We start from the raw sequence: 25311 nt of genomic DNA, 5'->3' as shown, positions 1-25311 counted from the left end.
AATGAGATAAAAGTTGCAATAGGAGTACACTTTAAATTGTCAATCTGTAGTGTGCCTGACAGATGACTTTCCCTATAGCAGTTCTTCACTAATACTGAGAAAAATTTAATTACTGGGCCCTCTGGGAACTAACGACATGATGTTGAACAAGAATATGTATATTTATCGCCAAAAGCCATAGCAGTCAACATTTCATCTGCGTTATTCATGGCTCAATTCACCTCATGTGGAGACTGAAAAGTTCCGAAAATATTCCTTTAATAGATAATTTTTTTAACAGTTCTTTTATCTAATTTTATGTTTGATAATATTTTTCTGTAATTTCTTTGCATCACACTTCATTTTCCCATTTCCCTTCACCTTCCTCTACAAAAATGTCAAACTTAATCACTTCTTAAAATCTTTCATTTAACCTTATTACTACCAAAAAAATAATGTCTTTCAAAAATATCTAATTGTTCACCATCATATTTACTATAAAAATGTCATTGTTTTATATAAATTCAAATTGAGAAGTATAAATGGATGACACTTTCGATTTTTTAAGTACAAATGTGGCAACATGATGTCAATGCTTTATGATGTATTGGTACTTAAAAGTTTTATACCAAGCAATGTCTACACTTGCTTCAAATATCAAATTTATTTAGAAAATAATTAAGAAAGCAAGAAGATAAAAAGAGACATAAATTAAGATGCATAAAGAAAAAAATATCAATATCATTTACAAACAGAATGAAAGTGTGTTCAGGGACGGAAGGACATTTTTCAGGACAGCAGGATTGGAACTTTTGTTTTTTTCAGGAATTCAGGATTTACACTAATCAGGACTCAAGAATTAATTTTCAGGATCTGAGAAAGAATGCTTTATTTTTTCGGGAATTTGGGATTCAGTATTTATCTTTCCCGGGAATTCAATATGACACCCCTCCTACCCTCCTCTGTGTTTGATTTGTCATTGGGACATTGTCTTCTTTTTTACTACCTAATAACAAAGTGTGACACTAAAACTCTGATAAAGAAATAATTTCGATCATTTCGTTGCTAGATCCACACATCACTGTATCTGGTCCACGAATCAACAATAAAAAAAGAACGGGTTCCAATGTCCCCCGCGTTGCACATATTTTATCTATCTATCCAAGGTACAAGGGCAAAAACTAAAAAAGCACTTTTTTTTGTTCTTTAAAACTTTTTTTATTCATATATAAGAGAAATAAAGGCTTCAGAGCAAATGCAATGTGATTTCCATTATAATTAATATTTCCAAGGGCATAACTCGTTAAAAATATGAGATCAGCACTTATTTTAAAAAGTGTCAAAGATATTGCTGATATAAACCTATGATATAAGTTTCATAAAATCCAGGCAATAAATGTACACATGAGAGCGCTAACAATGCAATTTTCCATATAATTAATGTTTCCCGTGTGCATAACTCTTTTAAAAATTATTGATCAGCACTAATTTTCGAACTCATTTAAGACATTGCTAATATAAACCTATGATATAAGATTCATAAAAAACTGGCAAGACTTGTACAAATGAAAGTGCTAACGATGCAATTTACCATATAATTGATGTTTCCAAGGGGCATAACTCTTTTAAAAACAATTGATCAGCACTGATTTTCAAACTTGTCCAAGACATTGCTGATATAAATCTATGAAATAAGTTTAATAAAATTCCACCAAGAATTGTACATGTGAGAGCACAAACAAGACTGGAAGGACGGACAGATGAACGGACAGACGGATGCCCGGCATTTCTATGTCCCCTGCAACGTGTTGCGCAGGGGACAAAAATCATGCAAAAATCAATTCAAATGTTGTTTGGTGAGTCAAGTCAGAATACTAAACCAATTTTTTGGTAAACTTGAAGAAAAAATTTCACAACAGACTTCCTGATATAAATATAAAACTAAATTCTGTGAATTTCTAATTACCTGGTACCTGGTACCAGTGTAATATGGGTATAATCTGGAATGCGGATCTAAATGTTAATCTGGAATGTGGATCTACATGTAGAAATTTTAGTCATGCATCACTTTTCTATCAGACGCATGAAATTTATAACATGTTGTTTTCATTTTTTTTTTTCATTTTTTTTTCTATAAACCATAACATATTCTTACCAACAGACTGTTCTCCAACTTCAGCAAATGAATAGGGAATTGTGAAATTAGCTGTTTCCTTTACTGGATATATGCTGTAAGTTTGGTTCTTGGTTCTTTCTTTTAAAAAATTACTGCAGGTTTCAGCTGTCATCTGGTTGGTCAAATAATTTCTGTAAGACGACTTATAGTCTTCATTAATAATGATGTTAACTGGTCCCACTACATCTCCAATTTCTAAATCAAAATCAATTACAGTTAATTCTTTTCATTGTTTTGTACCATTGAACATATCATTGTTACGAAAATACTGGTGTGAAAGAAGTTCTAAACAAGAAGTAATTTCATCATCGGTTTGGTGATGCCTGAGTGTGTCTGAATGAAGTGTCTAATATGACCAGGAGTGTAAAGATAATGAATGCATAGACAATGTCTTAAATGTAAATTAATATGATAAACAGTATAAATACATTGAGCCTTACCAAGTGTAACAAATAGCATTGCCTTTTGGAGGAAAGTACTTACTTGCTATCAGGAAAATAGTCATTTTAAAGCTAACAAATCCTTGAACTAGACAAATTTGCAAAAAATGTAATATGTAGTAAAAACAAGGAATTTGGAATAATTTTGAATTCTGGAAAATTGATAAGAAATGTATGATGAAAACTAACCCAACTGAATAGGGTTAGCCATACGCGCATAGCTAAGGTTCATATTACTTTACTGATATTTTAGTATGAACTAAATAACCCCCCCTTTAGCCATGCATGCATGGCTAACCCTCCTAAATTGGGTTAGTTTTATCAGATATTTCTTATCAATTTTCCAGAATTCAAGATTATTCAAGATTCAAATAATACCTTGTTCAAATAAAATAATTCTCATGTTCCTGACTTTCAAAAGTCATGAGTTATTTCTTTTCTCAGGTAAAATGTCTTAGAATTTTATCACTTAATCTAAATTTTAAAAAATCACAGTGCTTCTTTGAATTATCACAATTCCAATTCCAAATATTTGCCTTTAATCGTTAAATTTGACGTTTACCAGTACCTAATTTTATTTTAAAATACAAATGTTCCTTACATGCTTACAAACTATGAAACTTATGTATCTGCAAATATTTTTTAACCTTTCAAAAAAAAAATAATGATTCATCAAACCTTCAAACTTGTAGCATTGCTAAGCAATCATTAAAAACAAAAAGAAATATTCTATGTAGAAACCACCATCACCACTATTGTCCCCACTGAGACACCCTCAATCCCAGAATTAAAACCAGTATAATGGTGATTATTAAGTGTTTATCATCCTAGTCAATTCATCAAGATTGAACAAAAATGAATAGGAATTCTACAATATCATCTTCCCTATAAGATACAAAAACTTGTAAGCACATAATAACATAAAAGAATTCTCAACCATCCAAGCACTCGAGACTAATTCAATACCTCTGTAATTTCCCCTCTTCATCAAGTTTTCATCCAATCTGACAAAGTCTGATGAATTGTGTCCAAATCTAATAGGATTATTGGTCGAATGATTCATTCTCCCATTCTGTCCAAAGCTGAACTAATATTGACCAAAACTAGTCGAAACACACATAAATAATTAATAATCATATGTCTTAGCTTAAAAAAGTAAGAAAATCTTTTTCCTTCCCAAGACTTTCAATTAAACTGACAACTGTAAACTTGCACTAGATTCATGTGAGAAAGAGCCAGATCCTAGTCCTCTAGTTCATATTACAACTTAAACAAATTCTGTTAATAAAAATAAAACTTTAGAAATTTTGTGCATTGGAATAGCTTTTCTGGATTTACCTTCATAGGGAATGCTTAAACTCAAACATTTAAAAGCCAGGGATGTATAAACATGTAGAAACTGTCAGAGCTATGTGACCAAAAGGGACCTGAAAAGAAAGCCATATTCATCCAAGGTCAACTTTGCCTGTTTGACCTGTGACCTATCCTTATGTTACTTGAGTTCCAAAATTTGCGGTACAAAAAAAAATTTTGATAAACAAATTAAAATAGATTTAATCATTTGCAAAACACAGACTAACAATTGAATGCTTAATATTTTGAATTATGTACCACATTGCAACATCTGCCACAATTAAGAGGAGTAATACTAGTGTAAAAATTTAACTGCATAGATATTTTCTAGTCGAGTATACCGGAATTTTAGGGATGTTTCCTCATGTACATCATCCTCCTTTCAAATAATGCATAGAATTTGAAGATGACTATAAGGTATGGTTTTTCTCATTGTTGAAGGCAGTATAGTTGCCTATAATTGCTTACATCCGCTTTATTTGAACTTTAGTGGATAGTTGTCTCATTGGCAATCATATAACATCTTATTTTTATTTTACTAAAGACACCCAAGTTGACACTGAATCAAACATTAAATAACATACTCACTGTTACCTAAATAACCATTTTATATGTACAAAACATACCATCTGAAACAGGAATCAGCTTTGGTATTGCTATAGAAACTTCAAGTACCACATCAGTATCAACAACTATCCATTTCTGTTCAAACTTCAATGTGACACGATCTATGTAAGGTCCATTGGTTAGATAAACTGCAAGATAGTCCTCAGAATGACCAAATGGTAGGAAGATCTGGCCACTGTTCACATCATCTGTACTACTGTTGGAACTGAAAAACACCCATTGTATCACTATACAGATATCTACCAGCTTCCTAGTCTTAAAAGACTATGTGTAATAAGGTATGCATCAATTTTCATATTCCTTTGGTTTCTTTTGGCCTTGATTGGTGGTAATCATACTCCAACCGTGCTATTAATCTTCCAGAATGTAAAAGAGTGCACAAACTGAAATATCTCACTCTGCTTTACTGATCATGATTGAATTAATGATAAAAGTCTTGAAGATAACAGTTTTATTTCAAGTATCACATAAACTAAACATTAGCAATGATCCATGTAAATGAGGTCAAGATCAGATGAACCCTGCCAGACCAACATTTACACTTTACAATCATTCCACTCATCTTATATGATTAAATTATTGCTAATATTATATGAGAGAAGACCAACCTAACTTCAAAAACTAAACATTGACCAATGAATCAGGAACACAAGTTCAAGATCAGATGAACCAGCCAGATGGGCATATACACCTTGCAATCATTCCATACACCAATTATAGTTAGCCTATTGCTTATAGTATCCGAGAAAAGGACTTAACCACAAAAACTTAACATTACTCATAATGAAAGAACCTTAGTGAGCGCTCTCACATACCCCACGTCCCCACATTGTCATTGGAGAAATAAAATAAGTGTAAGAAAAAAAAAATTGTATCAGAAAAAAAAAATGGCAATAACTCACAAAGGAGATATACTAAAATCTTGAAAATTAATAGAGACCTTCATTAAGTTCCAGGAAACAACATATTTAAATTTGAAAAAAATTTATTAAAGCGTTTTTATGTTATTGTGCTCACACTGTTTGGCAGCCACCTGAACCGCCCAGCCGCCCGCCGTATATCACCATTTTAATAACCGATATTTCCTTCGAAAATCCGGTTAAAAATTGAATCATAATTTCCTGTCAATATGCACATCTACATAGTATGTCCTTATTATCTACACAGTTTCATGAAATTCTGTTCTGTGGTTTGAGAAGAGTTGCAATGACAAAAGGTTGCAGTAGTATATTGGGCAAATAAGTTCAAAGGGGCGTAACTCCTGGAAAAAAAATTGAATTGTAATTTTCTGTCGATATGCACATCTATGTAGTATGTCCTTATTATCTGAAAAGGTTTCATGAAATTCTGTTGTTTGGTTTGAGAGGAGTTGCGATGACAAAAGGTTGTAGTAGTATATTGGGCAAATAAGTTCAAAGGAGCGTAACTCCTGGAAAAAAAATTGAATCGTAATTTCCTGTCGATATGCACATCTACGTAGTATGTCCTTATTATCTGAAAAGGTTTCATGAAATTCTGTTGTGTGGTTTGAGAGGAGTTGCGATGACAAACTGTTGCAGTAGTACATTAAAGTAAATAAGTTCAAATCGTAACTCCTAGAAAAAGAATTGAATCGTAATTTCCTGTCGATATGCACAACTACATAGTATGTCCTTATTATCTAAAAAGGTTTCATGAAATTCTGTTGTGTGGTTTGAGAGGAGTTGCGATGACAAGAAAGATGGACTGACGGACGGACGGACAGGTCAAAAACATTATACCCTCCGCAACTCGTTGCGTGGGGTATAATAAGTGAAACATCATGAGCAGTCACTGAATCATGAAAATGAGGTCAAGGGCAATTGACATACTACATAAAGAAACGTTGGAACACATCATAAAATTGAGAATGGAAATGGGTAATGTGTCAAAGAGACAACAACCAGACCAAAGAGAAAAAAAAAGACCAAGGCCACCAATGGGTCTTCAACACAGCAAGGAAATCCCGCAACCGGAGGCAGGCTTCAGCTGGCCCCTAAACAAAAATGTGTACTAGTTTAGTGAAAATGGACGTCACACTAAACTCCGAGACATATAAATGAATTAAAATTAAAAAAACATACAAGACTAACAAAGGCCAGAGGCTCCTGACTTGGGACAGGTGCAAAGATGGGGCGGGTTAAACATGTTTGTGATATCTCAACCCTCCCCATTCCTCTAGCCAATGTAGAATAAACAAACACACAGCAATACGCACAGTAAAACTCAGTTAAGAAGAAGTCCGAGTCCGATGTAAAAATAGGTAACAGAAGATACTAAGCAAAATGATAATGATACATAAATTAACAAAGGACTACTAGCAGTTACTGACATGCCAGCTCCAGACTTCAATTAAACTGATTGAAAGATTACGTTTTCATCATAGGAAAATCAAGCAGATTCCCTCCCGTTAGTGGTTTAGTATCATTCCATCTTAAAATATATGAGAAGAACATAATCTGTATCATGCCAACAACTGGTTTTAGAATAAATGTGTTTATTTCTGATGCAAAGAACCTATGAATGAATCAATATTAATTCCAAAATATGCCATCTTTAATGACCTGACAACAGTATCGTAACTATATCCCTTCTGAATAAGTCTGTTTAAAGGTTGGTTAGATTCTGAAGTGAATAATTGTATACAAAGTCCTAAGAATAAAATATTAGCAATCTTAATTCCCTTAATGCTTCAAGTTATGATCATTGCAGAATCTGACCTATTACCAGCTTTGACCACTGCATGATGATGAATACAACAACGTGAAAATCAGGATATGCTTACCATTCTGAACAACTCAGATCACTACTGATTTTATAGAACTTGGCATTTCCCATCGCTTTAGTCTTAAAGGTCTCCTTTTTGGATTTCTCTCCTTTAGTTTTTTTTTTTTTTTGTACACTTGTCTCCTTGCTTTTGATTTGTCTCCTGTATGTTTTAATTGTACACTGAGTTTCAAAAATTTTAGACTAATTTTGACATATTTGGTTTGTACCTTTTATTCACAAAAGGTCTTACAATTTTATAACCATTAGTACTGTTCTTATTTGCTAAGGATTTACAGAGAGTTATTAGTAGAAGCACAATCTTTAGTAAAACAAATATGTTACAATAGGCAACTGTTCCATATCTGATAGCTATCATAAGACCTTAAAGTGTTTGTAACATGCAAATGTTTGTTGCAAAAATCTTACATGTGCTTTATGAAAATATAACATTTAAATGAGCAATTGTTCATAGGAAATTTTAATTTTTGAAATTTTAGTATGGAGCAAACATCACAAATGGGAATCACCACAAAAACTTTTCTTCCAGTCTTTTTAATCTAGAATTATATTCCTTTTATCAAAATTAAGGTAACTCAAATGTTGATAAGTCTACATCTGTATTCTACATCAAGAAAACACTACTGGTACATGAAAATAAATAAGTATTGATTGATGATTAACATCCCATGGCAAATATTACATACATTTTCAGACAATAACATGATTAAACTAAGAACATATCCTTGCTTTGTAATACACTTCAAAGGTTATTTTAACCATAAAATTTCTACAGGGATCTAATTTTGAAATGCAAAACTTACAGACTGGCTAATGCATGAAAAGATAATGTTTCAAATGACATTTCTGATTTATATTTTTTCTCGCAATGTAAATACATACACTAGATATAAATTTGTAATATTCAAATTGAAATTTGCTCAAACTGTTGAATAAACTTCAAGGCAACATTTTTAGCATTTCAGCAAATGATTTTGTGAACTAAATCTTTATATAATTCTACAGCCATTAAAGAAAAAGCAGCCACTGCCACTGTTCAATAAAGTTTTTTTTTTAAATAAAACAAAACAATATTACTCTCAACGAAAGATAATTTAATTTACAAACATATTTAATTGCATGAAGCAACTGTAAAATTAACTTGAACATGTCTGATCATGATTACTATAAGTACTGCAGAAGTGTATGCTTCATATAATCTATATCATTGTATTCTAAAAATCTTCCTTTTATCTCCCAACTTTTCTCTCCCTTAATCTCTTTTTGATCAGGGCAAAAATCACAAAGTGTACTGATAAACCTTAGTTTTGCACCATAAAACATGAATTTAATCTAAATTTATAACATTCAGGGTTGATATCCCAACTTAATATCAGTTTAAGTCATTAATTAACCTCTAGGAAAATCAATGCCATAAAAGAAACCTATCCATACCACAAACCCATCCAAACTAAATAAAATGTCTTATGCTAACACAGGTCTTCCATTCAATAAGCAATACAATCATTTTCTACTGAAAACGTCTGTGGATTATTAAATTCAGCAGCATTTAATTTCTCATTTTACCATGTTCAGTTTAAAACTATTTTCATTGGAGTAAGAGAAGTATTTGCAGAGTCTGCACTCTATCTGAATCATTACTAAATGTCACATGAACCCCTACAGCAACTTAACCATGATGCAACAAATAAATCTAGACATTTTTGCACTGCAATATTTTATTAATTTTAAACTATGGGTACTGGTACATAAATCCTATGAATGAGGTGTATTAATCAAAATATAATTGAATTATTTTTTTTAACCTGTTCACCATCTTTAGAAATTTAAATAGAATTACCTATTGTTGTATGATCTCACTAAAAGGAATTCGCACTTTGATTGTTGTGTAATTTTTCAAGTTGGATAGCATTTAAGCTGTCACTGAAAAGTGCATTTATGTCATTTATGTCAGATAAAGAAATCTGGATGATAATTTAAATGAAAAATGCATGAATATTTAAAAGATCAGTGTCAATTCAGTTTATCAATGACTGCATGAGGCTCTGTAAGAAAAGAATAAAATGCTCCACTGGTAGCAGCTTGATACGACCGCAGAGTTAGAACCCTGAAACAGTTGGGCAAGTATTGATACTACATTCAAGCTTGATATAGCTCTGAATTTGGATTGTGATTAAATATTTTCCGCAGCATAGGTTTCTGTCACAGAATGAATCTAGTCAAAGAACTGAAAAATTTAAATTGGACTTTTACCTATTATGGTCCAATTTCCAAAATCTAAATACACAGTTAGATTCAGCATATCCAAGTACACCAAGAATTTTATTTATTTATTCATTAATGCACAATATTAGTTCAGTTTTTAAAGGAGGTCGCTTCATAAAAAATATATATATCTATAGAGGAATAACAAACCACAAAGTTCTTCAAAAAATTTCCCCAAAATATTTTTTTTAAAATTCACAAAATATCATTCTTCATTAATACAATTTCTTTTAAAAATCTATAAAACTTACCTGTAATTATTTTTTGAAATATCTTATAATGAATAGTACATTTTAAACTATATCAAAATATCTTATCAAAAATTAGATTTGATGCTGTATCTATTTTTAACTATGACTCTACTTACAATTTCTGTTGATTGTACAATACAGCTCTTAATCTGAATTGTGAATAAATATTTGACATAGCATAGCTTCTGACACAGAATGAATGTGGTCTAAGAACTTAAAAATTTAAAATTGGACATTTACCTTTTATGGTCCAATATCCAAAATCTAAATACATCGTTAGAATCAGCATATCAAAGAACCCCAAAAATTCAATTTCTGATGAAATCAAACAGAGTTTGATTTTAGACTCCGATTTGGAAAAACTTGAAAACTGGGCCCAATATCAAAAATCTAAATACATATTTAGATTCAGCATATCAAAGGACTCCAAAGATTCAATTTTTGTTGAAATCAAACAAAGTTTGATTTTGGACCCCGATTTGGAAAAACTTGAAGACTGGGCCCAATATCAAAAATCTAAAAACATGTCTAGTTTCAGCATATCAAACTTTCTCTTGAATTCAATTTTTTTTTTAATCAAAGTAAGATTAATTTGGACCCTTCAGACCCTATTATGGACAAATTTGAAAACTAGGTCAAAAATCCAAAATATAAATACATGGTTAGATTCGGCATACCAAAGAACCCTAATAATTCTATTTTTGAATTAAACCCCATTGAAACAAGCATTCTGTGAGTATTGCATGGCAATACATAGTCCCCTACCAGTTAAAAATTCATTGTTTTGGAACGAAATTCTAACTTGATCTATAACTTGTCATGGTGTAAACTATATAACAAATATCAAGTCAATATCTTCATGACGAAAAAAAGTGTTGAAAACTGATTATTTAAGTGAATTTTCTAAGTCCAAGGACAATAACTCTGCACAAAATCATCAGACAGGAACAAAATTCGAACTTGATCTGTAACTTGTCATGATAAAACTATACACCAATTTTCAAATCAATATCTTCAAGCATGACGAAAAAAAGTGCGGAAAACTGATTATTTGAGTGAATTTTCTAAGTCCAAGGACCATAACTCTGCACAAAATCATCAGACCAAAACAAAATTCAAACTTGAACTGTAACTTGTCATGATAATTCATTGTATTGGAACGAAAACTATATACCAATTATCAAATCAATATCTTCAAGAATGACAAAAAAAGTGCAGAAAACTGATTATTTTAGTGAATTTTCTAAGTCCAAGGACCATAACTCTGCACTAAAAAATCATCAGACCTAAACAAAATTCAAACTTGAACTGTAACTTGTCATGATAATTCATTGTATTGGAACGAAAACTATATACCAATTATCAAATCAATATCTTCAAGAATGACAAAAAAAATGCAGAAAACTGATTATTTTAGTGAATTTTCTAAGTCAAAGGAACATAACTCTGCACAAAATCATCAGACCGGAACAAAATTCAATCTTGATCTGTAACTTGTCATGATAAAACAATACACCAAATATCAAATCAATATCTTCAAGCATGAAGAAAAAAGTGTGGAAAACTGATTTGCCAGACGGACGGACAGACAGACAGACAGACAGACAGACAAAAAGACAGACAGAAAGACAGACAGACAGACAGACAGACAGACAGACAGACAGACAGACAGACAGACAGTGCAAACCTAAAGTCCCCTTTGAATTCATCGGTAGGGGATTAATAAGCAATTTATACAAAGTAATGTTTTTTTGCCCTTTTTCCTAAACGGTTAGGTCCATAACCCCAAAAATCAATCCCAACCTTCCCTTTTATTGGTATGGAACCTTGTGGTACAATTTCATAGAGATCCATATTCTCAAGTTGTTGTCTGGAAACCAAATGTCTTCGAACAAAGACTAGGATGACGTCGACAACGTCATAACATTATACGACCAAAAAAATATTGCGGTCGTATAAAAACTATTTCTAGACAAAAGAAAGACAATTGATTTCCATTGAGATTCATTTTGCTGGACATCTACACATTGCAGCTGATCATCTTTTTCTTAAGGTAGAACAGATTTATGTCTGAAACTGACCCAAAATTCACATGTATAGCTTACTGAATATTGAAGGGTTTGACAAGATCCTTAACAAATTTTATGGATGCTGTGCCAGATGCATTTATTCTATGCCAATCTAACATATATTTGAATTTGTACTTTATACCCTTATTTTAAATGTATGATGTGTCAATGGACCCTGAGATGTTTAACAGAACTCATGACCTTAGTTTAATTCATGTTTTCCTGAGAAAAATTTATTTGCACATATCTAATACACCTTAAATCAACAGCATTCCTTTTACAATTTCTACAATACCAAATGTCAACTGTCATCCTCATTTTAAACTCAAACAAAAAATTAAATCATGAAACCCCATATAGAAACTTTCCTCAACATGTTATGACATTATTATTTTAAAACACCTTCAAAAAGATACATTTCAAATCTTAAAAAAACATTTTGCAAAAATCAGCAAATTTTTCAAAGTCAGATACAAATATTTGTGAATTTTATTGCCTCTTTAATATTGTTGCACTCCAAAACTTGACTGTCAATGTGTGATTTTTATCAATGTTATAAAAATAAAATACAAGCCTTAGTAACTGCTACTGCTAAAGTATCCTGCCAAACTAAAGCAATCACCAAATAAACTGAAAGCAATCACTTTTGTAAACTTCTTTCAGGTTAGTTAACCTCCTTGATCTATTGCTGACCAGAAAATCTGGTAAAATATCAACAAGTAATACATAGTCCTAATAATATGTGAATAAAAGTTACATATTCCTGAGGTAAAATGTATAAGGAATCAAATGATATATGATTTATCAACTTGAAAATGGATCTTTTCAATTTCAAGATCGAAACTTACTGCCCCAGGTCTGGGTTGGCAATTTCTTGTTTTCTTACATTGGTGACCTAGTAAATGCAGAAGACATATAATTATGAACATGATGAATACCTTTCCAAAATCAATTGTAAACACAGTAAAGGGTACTTAATTTTTCATCAATTCTTTCATCATGTTAACATTTTATATTAATTAATGGTTAAAAGCAAATAAGTTATAGCATATAATCTGAAAAATGAAATTGGATTTTTTTTTCCAAAGTTATATAACACATGATCACATGAAGTAAAAGTTAAAATCATAAAAATTGAAAAGAAAAATGTAAACAATCAAAACATCATTAATATATAAACAATTCCAAAGATTCATTTTATCTTGTACTAAAATATGGAGGAAGAAACTTCATGAGCAAAGTTCTATAACTCAGGAATGACAACAGCAAAAAATCTTCCTTTCACTGGTCGTGACTATGATGATTGCATCTATTCTATTTTTCTTGAAATAAAAAATACCAAGAATGAAGATATTAGTCTTTTTCATTCCTTGTTTTACATCAAGAAATTGAAAATGAGGGTGGATTGATAACTAAAATGATTGACAATAAAATGCTTCGCTGGGGCGCAGCTTGATACGACCGCAGAGGTCGAACCCTGAACAGTTGGGGCAAGTATGGACACAACATTCAAGCTTGATACAGCTCTGAATTTGGATTGTTATTAAATATTTGACACAGCATAGGTTTCTGACACAGAAAGAATGTGGTCTAAGAACTTGAATTTTTTTAATTTACCTATTATGGTCCAATGTCCAAAATCAAAATACATGGTTAGATTCAGCATATCAAAGAACCCCATATATTCAATTTTTGTTCAAATCAAACAAAGTTTAATTTTGGACCCCAACTTGGACAAACTTGAAAACTGGGCCCATAATCAAAAATCTAAACACATGTTTAGATTCAGCATATCAAAGAACCCCAAGAATTCAATTTTTGTTAAAATCAAACTAAGTTTAATTTTCGACCCTTTGGACCTCAATGAAGACCAATTTAAAAAACGGGACCCAAATTAAAAATCTACAAACACGGTTAGATTTGGCATATCAAAGAACCCCAATAATTCAATTTTTGATGAAATCAAACAAAGTTTAATTTTGGACCCTTTTGACCTCAATATGAACCAATTTGATAACGGGGCCCACAAATAAAAAATCTAAATTCATGGTTAGATTCAGCATATCAAAGAACCCCATATATTCAATTTTTGTTGAAATCAAAAAAAGTATAATTTTGGACCCCAACTTGGACCAACTTGAAAACTGGGCCCATAATCAAAAATCTAAACACATGTTTAGATTCAGCATATCAAAGAACCCCAAGAATTCAATTTTTGTTAAAATCAAACTAAGTTTAATTTTGGACCCTTTGGACCTCAATGAAGACCAATTTAAAAAACGGGACCCAAATTAAAAATCTAAAAACACGGTTAGATTTGGCATATCAAAGAACCCCAATAATTCAATTTTCGATGAAATCAAACAAAGTTTAATTTTGGACCCTTTTGACCTCAATATGAACCAATTTGATAGCGGGGCCTACAAATAAAAAATCTAAATACATGGTTAGATTCAGCATATCAAAGAACCTCATATATTCAATTTTTGTTGAAATCAAACAAAGTTTAATTTTGGACCCCAATTTGGACCAACTTGAAAACTGGGCCCATAATCAAAAATCTAAATACATGTTTAGATTCAGCATATCAAAGAACCCCATATATTCAATTTTTGTTGAAATCAAACAAAGTTTAAATACTGGACCCTATCTTGGACCAACTTGAAAACTGGGCCCATAATCAAAAATCTAAACACATGTTTAGATTCAGCAAATCAAAGAACCCCAAGAATTCAATTTTTGTTAAAATCAAACAAAGTTTAAATACTGGACCCTTTTGACCTCAATGTAGACCAATTTAAAAAACAGGACCCAAAATTAAAAACCTAAATACACGGTTAGATTTGGAATATCAAAGAACCCCAATAATTCAATTTTAGATGAAATCAAACAAAGTTAAATTTTGGACCCTTTTGACCTCAATATGAACCAATAAGATAACGGGGTCCACAAATAAAAAATCTAAATACATGGTTAGATTCAGCATATCAAAGAACCCCATATATTCAATTTTTGTTGAAATCAAACAAAGTTTAATTTTGGACCCCAATTTGGACCAACTTGAAAACTGGGCCAAAAATCAAAAATCTAAATACATGTTTAGATTCAGCATATCAAAGAACCTCATATATTCAATTTTTGCTAAAATCAAACAAAGTTTAATTTTGGACCCTTTGGACATTAATGTAGACCAATTTGAAAACTGGACCCAAAATTAAAAATCTAAATACACTGTTAGATTCGGCACAACAAATAAATAAATGTGATCAAAGATTTTACAAATCTAATGCGCCATACTGTGCAATTAAAGATTACTTCTTGAAATTTTTCAATATTTGAAATTTGAAAAAAAAATAATATTTGAAGAATAATTCTTTTTAATTTCTGAAATCTGAAATGAGAAAAAATTGGCCCCCCACAATTTCTTTTTATCCCCCCCCCCCTTTTTCCCCCAAAAAAATTCTTTCCCTCAAGATATGGTCATAATCTCAATTCAAATTTCCAATGGAGTTGGCAACCATAATTACCCATTTAAATTTACCATAGTGCTAACTTAATCTATTTTATAATAGAATTAATAAAAATATAGTGTCAAATCTTTCATATGGATTTTTTTGTAAAAAAAAAAGATGAAAACATTTGCAGATATTTTTACTGGTCTTCCTTTATAAATATGCATTTCTTTAAACATAATTTAAAAGCAGTGTAAGGGAAGTAACCAAAACGTTGTATTTGGATTACCTCCCTTACACTGTTTTAGATTATCTTTATTGTTCATTAACCATTACTTTATACATAATTTAAAAGCAGTGTAAGGGAGATAATTTCAATGATGTATTTGATTTATCTCCCTTACACTGCTTTAAATTATGTTTTGTACTAAAGTATTTGTCCATTAACCAGGACAACCTTGTTTTTCCCCCTTTTTTGCCCCTAATTCCTAAACGGTTTGAGCCATAACCCCCCAAAGCAAATCCTAACCATCCCTTTGTGGTATGGAAACTTGTAGTATAATTTCAGAGAGATCCATACACCGTTCCACAGTTATTGTCTGGAAACTAGAAAATGCTCATTTTTGGCCCCTTTTTGGCCCCTAATTCCTTAACTGTTGATACCATAACCCCCAAAATCAATCCCAACCTTCCTTTTGTGGTATTTAACCTTATGGTCAAATTTCAAAAAGATCCATTCACTTAAACTAAAGTTAGAGTGCGAAAACCAATATGTATTCGGACGACGACGCCGGACGACGACGACGACGACGACGACGCCAACGTCATACCAATATACGACCACAAAATTTTTTTGCGGTCGTATAAAAACTGTCAACACAGTGATATCATGGATATGTCTTGACTTTGTGTAATATTGATAGTATGAGGTAAAATTTAAATGGCAACACTTTAACGTGTAAATCAAGGGAAAGTTTGATAGTTAATTGATCCTGATTGAAAATGTGTGTGAAATGATCTCCATGGAATAGGAATGTGCCATGTTAATACAACTGCCTACCATGCATAATTGACCTGCAATTTCAACTTTAACCAAACTAATCAGAAACTTTAACAATTGCTTGATGCCATTTTTGCCCATATATCAACAGCAGCATGCCTAAGTCAATGTTCATATTATGTATTTTCCATTTCTCTATGCAATACCCCAGCAGTTCCTGCATATGGAACGTATATATTCATTTCCTGTTATGATTTTGTTGATAGAGGGTTGCTGCTTTCAACGAAGATTTTGCACCAACGGTTCCAAATGGTTGAAGTTAATCCTTCAAATGTTCTACAGAAAACAGAAAGATTTGGTTGATCATTATCAAATATTTTTGTCACTGATGACCGCAGATGTGTTCCATTTGTCCTTGACACAAACTTGTCCTCATTTGCTCACTTGAGACATGACATATTTATACTTACATTGAGTAAAACAATGGGTGCCACTAGTGTAGCAGGAACTAAATCTTTAGTATTCTGTGTAGTGTTTTTTCGATTGTTTTGTCTTTTCACCATTTCTCTTTTAAGCCATGGTGTTGTTTGACTTATTTTTGATAGGCCCCTTGGAATTTCTTTCTCCAAATTATGATGTCATCAACCCTGTGTAATTATTTCATAAGACTTGTTCAAACTGATCTTAATTGTGCAAAATGTTAAAAGTGCACATTTTGTAAGGATTGGTTGACTGATTGTTGGTGTTTAACACAGTTTAAGGTCATTTACAGCACAATTTGCTATATCGTGGCGGTCAGGTTTTTTATTGGTAGAGAATTCGAAAGACGGAGTGTCCAGAGAGAAAACCAACAATCCAAGTCAATTGAGATAGGAATGGAATGCACCTGCCACGTGCGGTGTTGGAACTCACAACCTCAGTGTTGACTGGCTAGTGATATAGTAGCTGAACAACTTAGACCACTCTGTGACAAAGGCCCTATTTTGTAACGAAAAAGGTTCCACAATTCCGAGATGAAACAGTTAATAAGACCATTTAAATCTATAGGAGGATTTTCTTTCAGGGATCAAAAGGTTGTGTGCACAGTCAATATGATTGTGGTCAAGGTAATCTAGAGTTGTCATATTATCATATGTAATATGAAAAAGTGGCAAAATAGAAAACAAGCATGTATGTTTCATCACATTTAAATACAGAATGGCAAGCATGGTAGAATGATGGGTTGATGCTGTTATTTACAGAATGGCAAGCATGGTAGAATGATGGGTTGATGCTGTTATTTACAGAATGGCAAGCATGGTAGAATGATGGGTTGATGCTGTTATTTACAGAATGGCAAGCATGGTAGAATGATAGGTTGATGCTGTTATTTATGAGAATGGCAAGCATGGTAGAATGATGGGTTGATGCTGTTATTTATGAGAATGTCAATGCAAGAAAAGTTTGATAGGTCATAGTATTTATCATTATAATGTCTTCAAGTCTTACCTGCAGTAAGAGTCTTCTACCGTAGTCCAATCCTCTAAACTTTTATTCGTACAGAAACATGGTTCTTCTATACTGGAGGCAAGATACAAATATCTGGATAAGAGAATAAAATTAAGTTACATCATTTGCATACAGATCTTAAATTGAAATACAACACCTGTTGTCTGCACATAACAAAAGAATAGAGTGTAAATTGACTCAATCAAAGTATGTTTTTGACAAATAAACATAGGAAATTATTTTTTTAGTGAAATCAAATTACTGATGGGCACAACATTGAACTAGAGGTACTGCTAGCAAAGCTTACAAACTGATATCCCCCATCCTCACATAAAGCAAAGAAAAAGATTATGAACCCCGAAAATTATTTTGGATAAAAAAAAAAAAATAGAAGGTGTACAATCATGACAATGGCATTATATTGTTAAGATTGTGAGAAAATTTCACTAAATTATAATATGGGGTTAAGAAGTTGGTCAACTCCAGATGAAGCAATGAACAAAAAAAAACAAAAGAGGGGAACATCGTCATTAACTGGTGAATATTCTGATAAGATGTCATGAAATTCTTAGGGTTTTAGAAGGAGAAGCAGATACAAATATGTTCTGAAGAGAAGAGATATGACAAATTCAACCTAAAAAATCATTGTGATGACAAAATAAAATATTGGTTAGTAAGACTGTGAAAGTTTCACAAAATTCTGTCAAATGGTTGACATAAGAGTGGTACAGAATGATGGGTAGATGAACTGAACAGACATCCCATCATTATATAGCTTCAAAAAGCCGGGGTGGAATGATCAAACAACAGCATAATAATTACCCTGTAACCTTCATTACTAGTCTATTAAGCTAAAACAAAAATGTAAAGGAAAATTCCTAAATTAGTTAACTCTCCTTTCAGCCATAATATATATATAGTACACAAGATAACTAAAACATAGACATCGATAGGCTAGAACCAAATATACAATCTGTACATAATAGACAAGGACCATTCAGACAACGCCGCATTTTTGTGCCTGTCCCAAGTCAGGAGACTCTGGCCTTTGTTAGTCTTGTATGTTTTTTTAATTTTAGTTCATTTGTATGTTTTGGAGTTTAGTGTGACGTCCATTTTCACTGAACTAGTATACATTTTTGTTTAGGGGCCAGCTGAAGCCCGCCTCCGGGTGCGGGATTTTCTCGCTGTGTTGAAGACCCATTGTGGCCTTCAGCTGTTTTGTGCTCTTTGGTCGAGTTATTGTCTTTTTGTCACATTCCCCATTTCCATTCTCAATTTTAAGTTGAAATTGGTCCAGTGATTTCAGAAGAGTAGATATATATTTTATTTGAAAAAAATAGACCATTTAATTTAAAAGTCAGCAACTTTTCACCAAAATGATGACAATAGCTCACATGGCTCCATTAGGCCAGATGAGCTAAAACAAGACTTTAGATAGCATATTTAATTTCCAAAAAAATAAGATTATTTTTCCCATAGTGTTTGTTCAATCAACTTATAAAGAAAGGTTGTAAAGAGTAAAAACAATTTATCAGTTTTAGATCTACCTTATGTGTAGCTCTCTATCTGACATACAGCATGTATAGTATATATTACTGTTGTTATGGTCTCAACACATTTTAAACAATTTTCATTTGTACTTTTGTATCGAAATTAAACCTCCAAAGAGCAAAAGCTAAACCAATTCAAACTTGAAAATTATATACAAAGGAAGTACCATGACATCTATAATATGATTGCATTTGACACATATTACAGTATGCCCATTTTTCCAGTTCAGCAAATAAACTTGAGTATTACAGGTATGTTGTAAAAACAAATTTAAATCCCATTTTCCCAATTTGTCATACAACAGATTCTCTTTCTTGACAATTTGATCCAATGATCTAGATAAATGGATAAGATGTTCATTCATTTGCACACAAAAATTACAAATATAATATCACAATTCTATTAAAGATTGTAGTTGAATTCAAAATGGTCATAGTTCAACCATTAGAAAGGAAATAAAAGGAGGCTACAAACAAAATGAAATTGTAACAGAAATCCAAATATTGTTTAAAGCTTTAATAGGTTTTGTAATTTTCTTTCATAAACAATTCATTTTCTTAAATACGGCTACAATGTGCCCTCAAAAAAGATGCAATAGCTTAACATATCTTTATTTTTCTTTCATAAACAATACATTTTAAATCTGGACTACAATTTGTCCTTAAAAAAGATATAAAAATAGTTTTTAATCTCTTTGGAAGAAAGTAATATATTACACATGTACAATATAATATAAAACAAAACCAAGTTTGAAAGTAAGTATTTTTCATTTTATAATCATTTTTGTTTTGTTTTGGACTAATATACATGTACTAACTGAGGACTGCAATCTTTGCATGGCAAATGGATACATTTTTACCAACTACTGTTCAGTTGGGTTATATGTAACATCATTTTAAAATTGTTTTATCTAAAAAATAAATAATGATTGCAGTTGGGCAAAATCTTATATTTGCAATAGTAAATAAAATGCTCCGCAGGGCGCAGCTTGATACGACCGCAGAGGTCGAACCCTGAACAGTTGGGGCAAGTATGGACACAACATTCAAGCTTGATACAGCTCTGAATTTGGATTGTGATTAAATATTTGACACAGCATAGGTTTCTGACACAGAATGAATGTGGTCTAAGAACTTAAAAATTTTAAATTGGACATTCACCTATTATGGTCCAATATCCAAAATCTAAATACATGGTTAGATTCAGCATATCAAAGAACCCCAAGAATTCAATTATTGATGAAATCAAACAAAGTTTAATTTTGGACCCCGATTTGGACCAACTTGAAAACTGGGCCCATAATCAAAAATCTAAATACATGTTTAGATTAAGCATATCAAAGAACCCTAAAAATTCAATTTTTGTTAAAATCAAACTAAGTTTAATTTTGGACCCTTTGGACCTTAATGTAGACCAATTTGAAAACGGAACCAAAAATTAAGAATCTAAATACACAGTTAGATTCGGCATATCAAAGAACCCCAATAATTCAATTTTTGATGAAATCAAACAAAGTTAAATTTTGGACCCTTTTGACCTCAATGTGGACAAAGTTGATAACAGGGCCCAAAAATCAAAAATCTAAATACATGGTTAGATTCAGCATATCAAAGAACCCCATATATTCAATTTTTGTTGAAATCAAACAAAGTTTAATTTTGGACCCCGATTTGGACCAACTTGAAAACTGGGCCCATAATCAAAAATCTAAATACATGTTTAGATTCAGCATATCAAAGAACCCTAAAAATTCAATTTTTGTTAAAATCAAACTAAGTTTAATTTTGGACCCTTTGGACCTTAATGTAGACCAATTTGAAAACGGAACCAAAAATTAAGAATCTAAATACACGGTTAGATTCAGCATATCAAAGAACCCCAATAATTCAATTTTTGATGAAATCAAACAAAGTTAAATTTTGGACTCTTTGGACCTCAATGTGGACCAATTTAAAAACGGGGAACAAAATCCAAAAACTTAATACACGGTTAGATTCAGCATATTAAAGAACCCCAAGAATTCAAGAATAAAACCCCATTGAAATTGATCAAGAAATAAGCAATTTATACGAAGTATCTTCTTTTGCACAATACTGTGCAATTGAATATTTCTTGCTATTGCGCAATACTGTACAATTGACAATTTCTTGCTATTGCGCAATATTGTGCTATTGGATATTTCTTGCTATTGCGCAATACTGTGCAATTGAAGATTTCTTGCTATTGCGCAATACTGTGCAATTGAAGATTTCTTGCTATTGTGCAATACTGTGCAATTGAAAATTTCTTGCTATTGCACAATACTTATTAGATAATAATTTACACATCCTGTTTGGTGTGTATCTCCTACCATATCATTATTATTTGCTTTTAAATATTAATCAGAAATAACCAACTTAAAATGGAAAATTTTTAAAGAAAAAAAAAAGGAAAAAAAGAAAAAAAAAGAAAAAAAAAAATCCCCCCCAAATTTTTTGAACCCCCTTATGATTCATCACCCCCAAACTCAATCCCAGCCTTCCCTTTGTGGTATGGTACCTTGCAGTACAATTTCAGAGAGATCCATACACTTGAACACAAGTTATTGTCTGGAAACTAGAAAAATGCTTATTTTTGGCCCCTTTTTGGCCCCCAATTCCTAAACGTTTTGGGCAATTACCCCCAAACTCAATTCCAGCTTTCCCTTTGTGATATGGAACCTTGTAGTACAATTTCAGAAATATCCAAACACTTACACACAAGTTATTGTCATGAAACTAGAAAAATGCTTGTTTTTTGCCCCTTTTTTGGCCCCTAATTCCTAAAATTTTGAGGCAATTACCCCCAAAATCAATTACAGCCTTTCCTTTGTGATATGGAACCTTGTGGTACAATGTCAGAGATATCCATACACTTACACACAAGTTATTGTCTGGAAGTTACAAAAATGCTTATTTTTGGCCCCTTTTTGGCCCCTAATTCCTTAACTGTTGGTACCATAACCCCCAAAATCAATCCCAACCTTCCTTTCGTGGTATTGAACCTTATGGTAAAATTTCATGGAGATCCATTCACTTAAACTAAAGTTAGAGTGCGAAAACCAATGTGTCTTCGAACGACGCCGGACGACGCCAGACGACGACGACGACGACGACGACGACGACGCCGGACGACGACGACGCCAACGTCATACCAATATACGACCAAAAAATTTTTAATTTTTGCGGTCGTATAAAAATGATTGCAAGCACTCTGTCAAAAGAAAAACTGTGGATTCGTTTATTTTTCGTTGGTACCAATTTTCGTGGATTGAGGAAAACTAACATTTTCATGGATATTTGATTTTTCGTGGTTTTACCAAAGTCTGCATATAAGCCTGTAGAAAATTTTTAATGCTTTGAACTTTTGAATTCGTCGTTCACCTGTACCCACGAAATCCACTACAAATTGGTATCCCACAAAAATAATAATGAATCTATAGTAATATGCTGGGTTTTTTTTATTATATAAACATTAGCAAAGAACAAATGACTATGTTAAACATATATTACATTTCCTTTATACAAATCATGAGAACAGGCCTGAACAGAGATACTCATTCTGTATAATATGTCTACTTAAAAAGTGTAACAACCCCATCCAGCCATTATTCTTCATCAAATCATTGAAAACATGTTAAATCAAGTTTTAATGAACGATCAATAATAATTGGACATAATTGTAGAGTTGTTACATTGCCAGTTAGGGCTACATTTCTATTTATTGTTCTTTAACATGACAATTGAACATTTTTATAAATTTAATGTCGTGTCAAATGGTATAAATGCTCCAAAATAATCAGAAGTTAACTTGTAATGTTTGAATTGCGTTATAAATAAGTTGCATTCTCATAATTTTAAAATAGTACCATGAGCAGAGATGATTATTACAGGCATGTGTAGGTTCTTAAAATAAAAGTCCATAATGAAGATAAGGGATCTTCCTTAAGGGTAAGAAATCGTGATTAGAGAAGAGTGTAGTAGATAAACCGTGGAAGTTATACAAGCTTTAATTTACTAAAATAAATATAAGTGTAGGAGTGGAGTATTCTGATTCAGCTATTCATTAATACTCGGTTAAAAAAACAGACTAAAATTTATTTTGTTGTATATCATTTAATCCTTATGATGTAAAGGAAAAAATAAGTAGTAATTTTTTTTCAAAATCATGCCCTAAAACATTCTTTTAAATAAATGGATGCATATGGCTGAAAGTTAAAGTCATATGAAACGAGTTTCTTGAAATTATAATGTTAAGAAGATTATTGAACCAATGCATGTACATATACTAAACTAAGTCATCTATGCACATTTTTTACAAATCTATAACATAATCAACAAAATATATTTCATTCAGTGAAAACTTGCTAATCAACTTTCGTGGTTTATTGCCAAAGTTTACCGAAGGTGTCCTTAATAAACAATCAACACAGAATCATGGAGCACCTGAAAAATAAGTAATATGACAGACATGCAATCAAGTAATGATTTATTTTTTTAATTTTCCATGCGTTTCTATTTGTTAATCAAACTTTGCCATAATAGTTGTTAAATGATTTGGTGATTTATTAAAATTTTCTTTCAGAATCAATTAGACACTTTCTAACTTCCACATTTGTTTACCTTTTCTTTCATCACAGTTTTTTCCTCACACTTGCGATGTGCAAAGTACTCACGAAAAGTCTCTTGGTTAAAGTCGTTGCATATGGAAACACTATAGGCAAATTAGAGTACAGGAAGAATAAAATTCAATAGAAGTACATTTCTGAAGATTTTGATACGATAAAGGATTTTCTTTTCAAAGAACATCTTACCAGATACCCAAGTTCAAAGACTCATAACTCCTACAAAAGTCAACTGACAAAAATTTCTTGTGGATATGCACATCTACATATTATGTCCTCAAACTATAAAGTTTCATGAAATTCTATTGTGTGATTTCAGAGGAGTTCAGAAGACAAGAACAAGACTGATGGACAGACAGACAGGTCAAAAATATTATATCCTATACAACTTTGTTGCATGGGGTATAATAATATAAATTTAGATGGATAAACTCAAATTTGCAATTTTGAGACAAGTCAAGAGGCAAAACTCAATGAAAAATGCAACATCATGGAATATCAAACTTAACACATGTACATGTTAAAAAGTTCTGTTACAAAAAATAAAAGCTATAAAGTCATTATAAAGACAAAGCAAAATTAAGTTATAATCTTGAAATGATATTTGCTTTTTTGAGACAATTCAAGAGACAACTGTCACAGTGTGGAAATGGTTATTTGCATAAGGAAGAAATAAAACGACCTACATTGATGGGCAGGTATTAAGTTTGCAAGTAAGAAAGGTAATTCTCCCCAGTGAACTCAAGTTATAATGTTCAATCTCGAAATCACTTGTAACCATTGTTATACAATTTAAGAAGCATTACTAAAGTATATGAAGTTTAAAATATAGGTGAAAACCTCATTTTTCATGGAAAGCTCCTCTGCTCCCCCAGATGCATCCTCATACTAAATGATATGTGTGTTAGACATTAAGTATCTACAATATGAACAGAGGTGAAAACCTTATTCCTCAATGAAGTGTACATGTTAATTCTGGTCAGAGTGACTAAATTTCATTGGATGCTAAAATACTCCCTTAGAAGCATCATTGCATAAGTTATAAGATTATTATTCACTTATTGTTTAAAAACATAACTCAGGACATTAAAAACCTAATAAAAACTCAGCTGATTTCAGGGAGAAGAAATAACATCATTTTCCACCTACCCCAACCACAAGGCAAAATAGGGAACATTTAATGTAAAACCTACATGTTTAGACTCAAGGC

The 25311-nt window shown here is 31.8% G+C and overlaps 1 protein-coding gene and 1 long non-coding RNA gene across 2 annotated transcripts in view; one reads left to right on the top strand and one right to left on the bottom strand.

Moving 5' to 3' along the window:
- LOC127730174 (uncharacterized) overlaps positions 1-22681 on the top strand; it is a 61483-nt gene extending 38802 nt beyond the window's left edge. Inside the window, exon 2 of the long non-coding RNA XR_007994988.1 lies at positions 20465-22681. This is a non-coding gene — a long non-coding RNA (uncharacterized LOC127730174). The remainder of the gene's footprint in view (positions 1-20464) is intronic.
- The window catches only part of LOC127730170 (polycystic kidney disease protein 1-like 1), a 278069-nt gene that overhangs the window by 241824 nt on the left and 10934 nt on the right, over positions 1-25311 (bottom strand). The window contains exons 3-5 of the mRNA XM_052238430.1: positions 17906-17998; positions 4575-4780; positions 2135-2350 (exon numbers count right to left, since the gene is read on the bottom strand). Of these exons, the coding sequence (XP_052094390.1) occupies positions 2135-2350; positions 4575-4780; positions 17906-17998 (515 nt within the window). The remainder of the gene's footprint in view (positions 1-2134; positions 2351-4574; positions 4781-17905; positions 17999-25311) is intronic.

Source organism: Mytilus californianus, unplaced genomic scaffold (genome assembly GCF_021869535.1).
Source record: "Mytilus californianus isolate M0D057914Y unplaced genomic scaffold, xbMytCali1.0.p SCAF_2, whole genome shotgun sequence".
NCBI classification, from domain to species: Eukaryota; Metazoa; Mollusca; class Bivalvia; order Mytilida; family Mytilidae; genus Mytilus; species Mytilus californianus.
Note: the sequence above shows the minus strand (reverse complement) of the source record. Positions and strands in the feature narration are given on the sequence as shown.